Below are 10,632 nucleotides of genomic sequence, written 5' to 3' on the forward strand. Positions count from 1 at the left end.
ACATCAAGTTTTATATAATAAGATATGATATATTATACTTAATTTTGACATCAAGCTTAATGAGAAAAAAACTGAATTAATGATAAATTATACTGCATATGAAATAGTATAACAATAATAAGTATTTTATAATATATCAAAAAATGAATTAATAACATATCAAATTTTTATATTTACAAGAAAAAATTGAATTAATAATAAATCAAATTTTTATATTTACAAGATAAGAGCTATATTTTCCCATTTGTTAAAAAAGAGAAGTGAACAAACCGAGACTTGGGGAAAGAGAAAATGGCGACGGCATCGGAAAATTCAAGAGGAATCGGCGGAGGTGATCGAACGGCGAAAGCAGTCGTCGCCGATCAGATCACACAAGCCGTTAATTCTACTGCTAATCTTCTCCAACTGATGCGTCAGTCGTCTTCTTCTCAGGTATTTATTCTTCAAACCCTTTTCCCATAGTCACCGATGAAGATGGTGCGATTGGATTATATGCGATTTAAGGTTGAATGATTCTTAATTTGTTGATTAAAACATGTTCTCAACAAATTTTGGAAATTTCTCGAACCTGTGACTGTGATCAAATCTGCATCCTTGTTAATTTAGCATCTTAGAGGTTGAATTTGGTCTAAGGAGTGAATTAGTGATGAAGTGGGGATGAGATTTTTGGTGGCTTTAGCTACAAGTATGCAAGTAAGATTAGTCTTTGATCAAATCTGTATTTGTTGTTGCTCTAGGGATTGGTTTTGATTAGGTTTGTTTGATGAAGACCTTTAGGGTTGATTCTGATGATATAAAATGGGGATTTGGTGAAATAATTTCAGACATAGATGCAACAGTTTCGTTGTTGTTCTAAGAAGAAGATGCCTTCTATTTCATTGGAATCTAGTTAATAAAGAAGCATTGATAGAGTTTTATGAGGATGAGTGGGTGTAAGATGTTTTATCTCTGATTTTGGAATAATGGTTATGTGCAGGCGCAGTTGGCAAAGCTCCCGAAGAATCTTTTGGCGAAAGCTTCTCTGACTAAGGCCACTGGACAAGTATGTATGTGTTATGGTGTAGAAGAATCAAGAATGTATGAAATAAATAATGACTTGTGTGTCTTATGGCATTTCTCATTTTCTTTTAAGGCGTTGGCGCAGCTTCCTCAAGTGATTTCATCTCTGGACGCTCATATAGAAAGTGGATTGCACAGGTTTGGATTTTCTTTGGCTTGCAAGAACTACCCTATTTTTTGAACAGCATCCAATTTAAATCATTCAAAACTTGTATCAATTGGAGTTTGACTCTAATAGATAGCTTCAAGCCTTCAAAACCATTGACTGAGAAATGTGATGAGAGAATACTCCCTTTAATATTGAAGAATACTCGTGTTCTAATTTTAAAGGCTTTTCTTGTCTCAACACAGCGGTGTTCATTTGAACACAGTAACTCAGTTACTTGAAAACATGGAAAGCACACAGCTTCGTGCTCTTCGACAATCTAATATTTCCCCTGTGGTATAAACTTTGATCTAACAATTAGATGTTTCTTCTGTTTTTCTGTTACATTTTCCAGCAACCAATTGAGATTATCATAATTTTATTTCTGCCGTTTTTTCGTTTCTGCGCATTTGAAAATTTCAGACAGATGACAAGTAGTGATCTCCAAGATAGGCACATACGGCGTCTCCTACTTCGTTGTTCATTCATCTTCAAACAATCACACTTCCCTACTTCGTTTCCACAACAGAGAGAAATTTGTGGTGGTGACTTAGTTTTCGATTTTCCTGGCGGTTCTGATTCCAGAATAGCTCTGGTTGTTAGCTAGATTGCGACTTTTGATATCAGCTTTAATCAGATTCTCTTATAACTCAGACTGAAATCTCCCATGTTCTTTGTTATAGTATATAATTGGGGTGTGTTAACCCACTTTTAGCTAAGTGTTTTTTTTTTGTATTATTAAATTAGAAAATTTGTTTTTATTTATTTATTTATATTTCCATTTTTGAAGTATGTTCTACCTTTTTAGTTATATTAATTTCAAAAGTTATTTACAATACAAACTTAACCTCTAAAATAGTTCACAAAATAAAACAATAAGTAATACTCCATCTGTTTCACAAAGAGTGTCATTCTAACACTTTTCACACAAATTAAGAAAACATTGAAATATATATATGCCCTTATTTAATACTCCCTTTGTTTCACAAAGAATGTCATTTTGACACATCTTCTTTGTTACAAAAAGAGTGTCATTTTATGTTTTCAATGCAGTTTTAAAGTTTAAATTCTTTTTTTATCCCTATAATTTGAGCTAATTAATTAGAAAGAGAAAAAAATTTAGTACATTTATAAAGGGTAAAATGGAAATTTAGATAATTTTCTTAATTTGTATGCATTATGTTAAAATGACACTTTTTATGAAACAGAGGGAGTAGGTTAATTTAGTTATAAATTAAGGGTAAACCTAGAAAATCTAATGTAAAATATGCATTGGAAATATAAAATAATGCATTGGAATTGTAAAAACTCTTTGTGAAACAAAGAAAATCTCCAGAATGACACTCTTTGTGAAACGGAGGGAGTATATGGCAACAAAACTGGTTTAGTCATATAATATACATTAAAAAATCGATTTTGGTAAAATATTTTTAGATGAGGAGAAAATATAAGTGGTTCAAATTAAAAATTAAAATTTAATATCAAATCATCATATGTAAAAATTAAAAATTATTATGCAATGTACCGGGTTCAAATTAATAAATTAAATTAAACATGTACCACGATTTAAATTTAAAAATACTAATAATTTAAAATTATATAATTTTGATATCAAATCGAAACTACAAGAAATTAAATCCTTATATATATAAATGAAAAAAAATTGTGTGGTGACCTGCAGTTTAAATTACGTAACTACACATGTACTGCAAATTAAATTAAAAAAAAACACACAAAAATCGAAATAATATAACTTTACTATCAAATGAAAAACTAAATTAATATATATAAATAAAATTATCATGCGGTACACCACAAGTTAAATCTTAGTTAACTTATGTTAAAAACAAATTTACATTTTACCATATTTATGTAAATTAATATGATTCTTTTTTTCTAGTCAAAAAATATGATTCACATTTTTAGTATAAATAATCATATATAATAACATAATATGATATGTGAAATATACTAAATCAAATGTACACATTTGGTTCTAATTATAGTGGACTAATAAAGTTCCATACTTCCTCCATTCTTTTTTAGATGATCTTTTAGACTTATATTTTTGTTTTAAAATAAATTATTTTTTCACAATTCTATACAAAATTGATTAGGTTTTTATTTGGTTTTAACAATTTATATTATGCAGATTTTTTTTGTTGGTTTAATTGTGTGCACAATCCTATAAAGAGTCATATAAAAAAACGGAGAGAATATAATATGTAACATCCGCGAACCAAAAATTGGTTTTTGGGGATGGGTGTCGATCGACACCAAGGGGGCGTCGGTCGATACCACTAATTTTCTGGTTCGACCAGTTCGATTTAATTATCGATTTAGACCGGGTTGGTTTAGGAAAAACTATTAAACCGAGATATTTAAGTGTGTGGTCGACCAGAAGGGTTTTGGGAAGTTTTCTCTTGTTACCGTTTAACGTTTTTGAGAGAAAAAGGAAGAGAAAGAGAGTTCTTGAGATTTTGGTGAGATTGGTGAGATTCCTTGCTGTATCTTGAGAGATCTAAGGCTGGGAAGGTGCTAGAAGCTTGCTAGGAGTGAGGGATTCGTTTTTATTGGTCAGAATCTTCCTATAGAGAGGTGAGTGCATGACCATGGCTAATCTAAGCCTTTGATTCCCTTGTTCTTGCTTGTTTGTTGCTTGTTTGTGTGTTTCTCTTGCTGGGATTGGTTGATACAGGTTCCTACGGAGGTATAAGGCTTGGGTTTTGAGTATTAGACGATTTGGAGGAGATTTAGGAGCGAGATTCGACTCTCGACTCGTGCGGATCGCGGTTGCAGAGGGAGTCGATCGATACCACTTGGTGTCGGTTGACACCAGCAAATTGGGCATCGATCGACACTGTGGGGTAGTGTCGGTCGACACCAAGGCCAGTGTCGGTCGACACTCGGCTGGTGTCGGTCGACACCTCCCTTCCAGCGAGACGATGTTTGATTTCCTGGTTTGTGTGTTTTGTTTGTTGCTTGTTTGGAACTTTGGAATCATTTGTTGCTTGTGTGTATAGCCCAGTAGATGGGAGGATTGCCTCACTGAGTGTTTATCAAATACTCATGCATCTCAATATGTGTTTGTGGTGCAGGTAATGGCAAAGTGTGATCGTGGAATCAAGGCGATGAAGAGGAGGATGTTCTAGTGGTTCGCTTGGTTGTCTGGCTTCTGTTAGGTTACTAGAGTTGAGTCCTAGAACATTGTTTAGGATTGCTGGTTATTTGATTTATGCTGTTTGGATCATTAGTTTGTGATTGGAATTAATATTGGTTGTTATTTTATTGAATATTTATTGGTTTGTTATTCCGCTGTTGATTGTGAATGTGGTTAGGTGGCTAGTGGGTATGGGACCACTAGTTGTAGTTATTTATGTATATATATTATTTATTATTTATTAAAAAATAAAAAGGTCGATCGTTTCATTTTGGTATCAGAGCCCTTACGGTTCTAGGTTTGGGTTCACTAGGTTTCTGTTGTGATGTTTGGGATTGCATGTCCTGATTGATTATGTGAGTTAGTCAATTGTGTGTGGCATGGAGTCCTAGAACATCCTCTTCGAGCCGACTGTGTGATTCACGGTGAGTTTATATTTCTGTGTTTAAATAGTAATTGTTTGCTTAGCCTTTTGTTCATGGTAGTGCAGATGGTTAGAGGTGATGTTGTGGCTGGTCGAGGTCGTGGACGTGGACGTGGTCGTGGATGCGGATGTGGTCGTGGTAGGGGCAGAGTCCCAGTGGTTAGTGTGACCGAGGACCAGAGTGTGACAGCTGAGGGTGTTGGTGAGTCGCAGGGTGATCCGGGGGATTCCGTGAGTGTGGCAGGAGGGGGCGGTGTTGATGCTCCAGTGGCCGGTGATGCTAGGGTCCCGGGTGTGGGAGTCCCAGCGGGTGGAGTCCCTGGTACTGACTTTGCGGCTCTGCTAGCACAGTTGGTAGCACGGTTACCACCAGTGGTACCGGCTCAGGCTCAGGTAGTGCCACCAGTGGTGGCGGAGGAGCGGCAGCCAGTGGCGGAGGATCGGCAGCCAGTGGCTGCGGATGTGGGAGTCCATTCTCGTTATCTCAGCATGCTGACAAAGATGGGCCGTATTCGTACCGAGCAGTTTCCAGGAGGTGTAGATCCTACTGCGGCGGATGCATGGAGGGCGACTGTGGAACGTAACTTCCATACTCTGAGATGCCCTGAGGAGTTTTGGGTGGACATAGGGGTTCATCATTTGGTTGGTGATGCTCAGATATGGTGGAGATCAGTGGCTGCTAGGAGGGTGCAGAGGGAGATGACTTGGGCGGACTTCATCTTGGAGTTCAACCGCAAGTACTTTCCTAGAGAGGCATTGGACCGGTTGGAGGTGTAGTTCCTTCAGTTATCTCAGGGGACGCTGTCAGTGCGGGAGCTGGTCTTGGAGTTCAGTCGACTTCTTTGTTATGGGGTTCGGGCTATGGAGCCTGAGGAGGCTCAGATCAGGAGGTTTTTGAGGGCTCTACGTGATGATTAGCGAGTTCACTGTAGAGGGCCGAGTTATGCTACGCGTGCAGAGCTGGTTGAGACTGCAGCAGAGATTGAGGAGGATATCCGGGCACAGTCAGTGGCGGTAGCTCCATCAGTTCAGCCTGGTAAGGCTTAGCAGCAGGGTGGTTCCAGCAGGGGCGGTAGGTCTGCACAGGGAACCAAGAGGAGGTGGGAGGCTACGCAGAAGCCGAGTGGTGCGAGTTGCTTCGGTTGTGGGAGCAAGGATCACAGGGTTGCTAGTTGTCCCAAGAGGAGTGCTCCGACGACAGGGCCTCGGGTATGTTATCATTGTAGGGAGACTGGGCACATCAGGCCTTTTTGTCCCAAGTTGCAGCCGGCAGCAGTGGCAGCGTTGCAGCAGGTGCAGCCTGGAGGTCAGCAGGTGGCACAGATTGAGCAAGTGCCACGGGTTTACACAACAGTAGAGACTGGTGGAACCAGTGCTGGGGTGATCACAGGTATATTTTCTGGTACTTAAACTTTGTGAATTTCAATAGGTTCATATTCTATATGTTTCCTGTGATAAAGTGTTAGGTTCTCAACACATGAGGTTTGTGTAGGGACTTTTTTGGTGGGCTGGTTTAAGTCCCATGTTATGTTTGATTCTGGAGCTTCACATAGCTTCATTACTCCAGAGTGTGCAGAGTGTGCGGGGATCAGCGGAGATCCTGGAGAGCGTGCAGGAGTTGTCAGAGTTGCGGGAGGAGAGTTCCTGAGAGTGATTGGACGAGCTAGAGGAATTGATATTCAGATCGCAGGAGAGTTGTGGCTAGCGGATTTGCTTATCAGCCCAGTGGAGTTGTATGATGTTATTCTCGGGATGGATTGGTTGCATCGGCAAAGGGTGCATTTGGATTGCCATCGGGGTAGAGTAGAGTTTGAGGGTTCATGAGGGAAGTTGGTTTTTCAGGGTATTAGACCGACTTGGGGGAGTCTCGTGATCTCAGCCATTCAGGCTGGGAAGATGATCGAGAAGGGTAGTGAGGCTTATCTGGTTACTATATCTATGCCAGAGTCAGTGGGGAAGTCTATGGTTAGCGGTATTCCAGTAGTGGAGGAGTTTGAGGATGTGTTTCAGTCTTTGCAGGGATTACCACCATCTCGGTCGGATCCTTTTACCATTGAACTGGAACCGGGGACGATGCCATTATCCAAGGCTCCTTGCAGAATGACTCCAGCAGAGATGGCAGAGCTGGAGAAGCAGCTAGAGGATTTATTGAGTAAAGGATTCATCCGTCCTAGTGTATCACCGTGGGGAGCGCCGGTGTTGTTTGTGAAGAAGAAGGATGGAAGTTTCAGGTTGTGTATTGATTATCGGGGTTTGAACCGGGTCACTGTGAAGAACAAGTATCCTCTTCCTAGGATCGATGAGTTGTTGGATCAGTTGAGGGGTGCTACTTGGTTCTCCAAGGTAGATCTGGCGTCGGGTTATCATCAGATACCGATAGATGAGGCAGATGTGAGGAAGACTGCTTTCAGGACGAGATATGGGCACTATGAGTTTGTGGTGATGCCCTTCGGATTGACTAACGCGCCAGCAGCGTTTATGAGATTGATGAACAGTGTGTTTCAGGAGTTTCTGGATGTATCTGTCATCATTTTCATCGACGATATCCTGGTTTATTCCAAGAGTCCTGAAGAGCATGCAGTGCATTTGAGGGCGGTTATGGAGAAGCTGCGGGAGCAGAAGTTGTTTGCCAAGTTGAGCAAGTGTAGTTTCTGGCAGCGTGAGATGGGCTTTCTGGGTCACATTGTTTCTGCAGAGGGGGTTTCTGTAGATCCAGAGAAGATTCAGGCTATCAGAGATTGGCCTAGACCGCAGAATGCCACAGAGATCAGGAGTTTCCTTGGATTGGCAGGGTACTACAGGAGATTTGTGCAGGGGTTTGCAAGCAGAGCACGTCCTATGACTAAGTTGACAGGGAAGGATGTTCCTTTTGTCTGGTCAGAAGAGTGTGAGGAAGGCTTTGCAAGCCTGAAGGAGATGTTGACTACTGCGCCAGTGTTGGCTTTGCCTGAGCAGGGAGAACCCTATGTGGTTTATACAGATGCATCTATAATTGGTTTGGGGTGTGTTCTGATGCAGCGTGGGAAGGTGATTGCCTATGCTTCGCGGCAGTTGCAGGTGCATGAAGGCAACTATCCTACTCATGATTTGGAGATGGGTGCTGTAGTTTTTGCCCTGAAGATTTGGAGATCTTAACTTTATGGTGCAAAGGTACAGGTGTTTACATATCATAAGAGCCTGAAGTATATATTCACTCAGTCTGAAGGTGATTGGTGGGGGAGAATTGTAAACTCCGCGAACCAAAAATTGGTTTTTGGGGATGGGTGTCGATCGACACCAAGGGGGTGTCGGTCAACACCACTAATTTTCTGGTTCGACCAGTTCGATTTAATTATCGATTTGGACCGGGTTGGTTTAGGAAAAACCATTAAACCGAGATATTTAAGTGTGTGGTCGACCAGAAGGGTTTTGGGAAGTTTTCTCTTGTCGCCGTTTAACGTTTTTGAGAGAAAAAGGAAGAGAAAGAGAGTTCTTGAGATTTTGGTGAGACTGGTGAGATTCCTTGCTGTTCTTGAGAGATCTAAGGCTGGGAAGGTGCTAGAAGCTTGCTAGGAGTGAGGGATTCGTTTTTATTGGTCAGAATCTTCCTACAGAGAGGTGAGTGCATGACCATGGCTAATGTAAGCCTTTGATTCCCTTGTTCTTGCTTGTTTGTTGCTTGTTTGTGTGTTTCTCTTGCTGGGATTGGTTGATACAGGTTCCTACGGAGGTATAAGGCTTGGGTTTTGAGTATTGGACGATTTGGAGGAGATTTGGGAGCGAGATTCGACTCTCGACTTCGTGCGGATCACGGTTGCAGAGGGAGTGTCGATCAATACCACTTGGTGTCGGTCGACACCAGCAAATTGGGCATCGATCGACACTGTGGGGTAGTGTCGGTCGATACCAAGGCCAGTGTCGGTCGACACTCGGCTGGTGTCGGTCGACACCTCCCTTCCAGCGAGACGATGTTTGATTTCCTGGTTTGTGTGTTTTGTTTGTTGCTTGTTTGGAACTTTGGAATCATTGTTGCTTGTGTGTATAGCCCAGTAGATGGGAGGATTTCTTCACTGAGTGTTTATCAAATACTCATGCATCTCAATATGTGTTTGTGGTGCAGGTAAAGGCAAAGTGTGATCGTGGAATCAAGGCGATGAAGAGGAGGATGTTCTAGTGGTTCGCTTGGTTGTCTGGCTTCTGTTAGGTTGCTAGAGTTGAGTCCTAGAACATTGTTTAGGATTGCTGGTTATTTGATTGATGCTGTTTGGATCATTAGTTTGTGATTGGAATTAATACTGGTTATGATTTTATTGGTTATTGGTTTATTGGATATTTATTGGTTTGTTATTCCGCTGTTGATTGTGAATGTGGTTAGGTGGCTAGTGGGTATGGGACCACTAGTTGTAGTTATTTATGTATATATATTATTTATTATTTATTAAAAAAAAAGGTCGGTCGTTTCATAATAACTATGTAACAACCTTCACTATGTGCATGATAAATTTATTTCAGTAAATTATTATGAGTAAAATTATTATTTGAGATCCAGGACTTGTTTAAGTAGAACAAACTAAAGATATTTTTTGTTTTCTTTCAAATTTGTGTTTATGTCATGTAAAAATACATTTTACCCGTGGAATATTTGAATGTAAAAACAAATTTGAACGTGGTGAAGAAATTTTTGATAAAATATTACCATTTATGGCAATATGTCTTTTATGTTTTTAAAAATCAAATTCAACTTTATGTTTTATACAGTAACTAAATCAAATGCTAACATTCTCACAATAAAATAGAATTAAATCTAAATTTTCAGTGACTAATTCACATACAATGGAGAAAATTAACATAAATTGAGTAAAATATAATGGGTCACCAAGATATAAATTGAGTAAAATATAATTGAGTAAAATTAACATAAATTAACTAATTGATTGTGAATTTGTCGCAAAGATATTTTCCTTGTTCACCAATATTTTTTGCGATTTGATATCACAACTAATCATCACAGTAAACTCTATAAATACCATGGTTATATTTCAACGAAAATGCACAATCTCAAGCGAGCTACTTTATGTTTGTTTATTGATTGTTGCTTTGTATTTTACATAAGTCCATGTCTTAATTGTTTTTGTAGGTGAGTCATTGTTTCTGATTATTAGCAACTATAATAAATAATTTTTTTTATTTTCTTTCTAGATGGCCAAATCGTTAGCATTGGGGAGTGGACTTGCTTAAAGCGAACAACAATCCAGCTAATAAATCAATATATATATATATATATATATATATATATATATTTTGTCAAACACATTTCATTAAAACTAGGTAATATTCCATGCATGCGCGAATTATTGTATTAATATGTTAATTTATTTTAGTTTCTGTAATTTTTTTAATAAAGTTTTTTAAAATGGTATTTCTGAAAAGTGGAATTGAAAAAGATGCATTTTTGAAATTCTCCCTAAAAATACATATATAACAAATAAATTTTTTAAATGTCAATGATACACTTTATTTATTCAAATCTTATAGTATCAAAACATACCACTTATTTAAAAATATTGTTAATGATAAAAATAAAAATTTATTATGATATTCAAAATTTACCTAAAACATTTAATAATTAAATTCCAAAATTATTTTTTAAGTATCAATTAAATATATTTTCTATAAAATCATATGAAATATAAGATAAATCTAACAAAATATATAAGCACCCTCTTACCATGAGTTTTGAACCAATGTAAAAACAAAAACAAAACAAAATATTTAAAATTTGAGATATGGTGGATGATGATGTGATAATGGTTATTTATATGATTTTTTACATTTCTAAAATAAATTAATTAGAGGAGTTACAAT

General features: G+C 38.3%; 1 protein-coding gene across 4 annotated transcripts; it reads left to right on the forward strand.

Annotated features, from left to right (window-relative positions):
• LOC109124751 (tobamovirus multiplication protein 2B) lies at positions 257–1,996 on the forward strand. 4 transcript variants are annotated; one of them, XR_002036298.1, is made up of 5 exons: positions 257–432; positions 977–1,046; positions 1,133–1,197; positions 1,411–1,501; positions 1,628–1,996. XR_002036298.1 is itself a non-coding variant. In XM_010480359.2 (5 exons), the coding sequence occupies exons 1-5, from the start codon at positions 292–294 to the stop codon at positions 1,640–1,642; spliced, it is 378 nt and encodes a 125-aa protein (XP_010478661.1). In that variant the 5' UTR covers positions 257–291; the 3' UTR covers positions 1,643–1,987. The 4 variants fall into 4 exon arrangements, 3 of the variants coding, with proteins under 3 accessions (XP_010478661.1, XP_019094944.1, XP_019094943.1); XM_010480359.2 differs by having other exon boundaries at positions 977–1,042; positions 1,628–1,987; XM_019239399.1 differs by lacking the exon at positions 977–1,046 and having other exon boundaries at positions 1,628–1,987.

Source organism: Camelina sativa, chromosome 17, assembly GCF_000633955.1.
Source record: "Camelina sativa cultivar DH55 chromosome 17, Cs, whole genome shotgun sequence".
Classification (NCBI taxonomy): domain Eukaryota; kingdom Viridiplantae; phylum Streptophyta; class Magnoliopsida; order Brassicales; family Brassicaceae; genus Camelina; species Camelina sativa.

Excerpts from the sequence above, each read along its gene's own strand:
- LOC109124751 (XM_019239398.1), top strand. The coding sequence starts at position 292 with ATGGCGACGGCATCGGAAAATTCAAGAGGAATCGGCGGAGGTGATCGA. Across the intron at positions 433-976 it reads GTCAGTCGTCTTCTTCTCAG|GCGCAGTTGGCAAAGCTCCC; the intron begins GTATTTATTCTT and ends GGTTATGTGCAG. Across the intron at positions 1,047-1,132 it reads TAAGGCCACTGGACAAGTAT|GCGTTGGCGCAGCTTCCTCA; the intron begins GTATGTGTTATG and ends TTTTCTTTTAAG.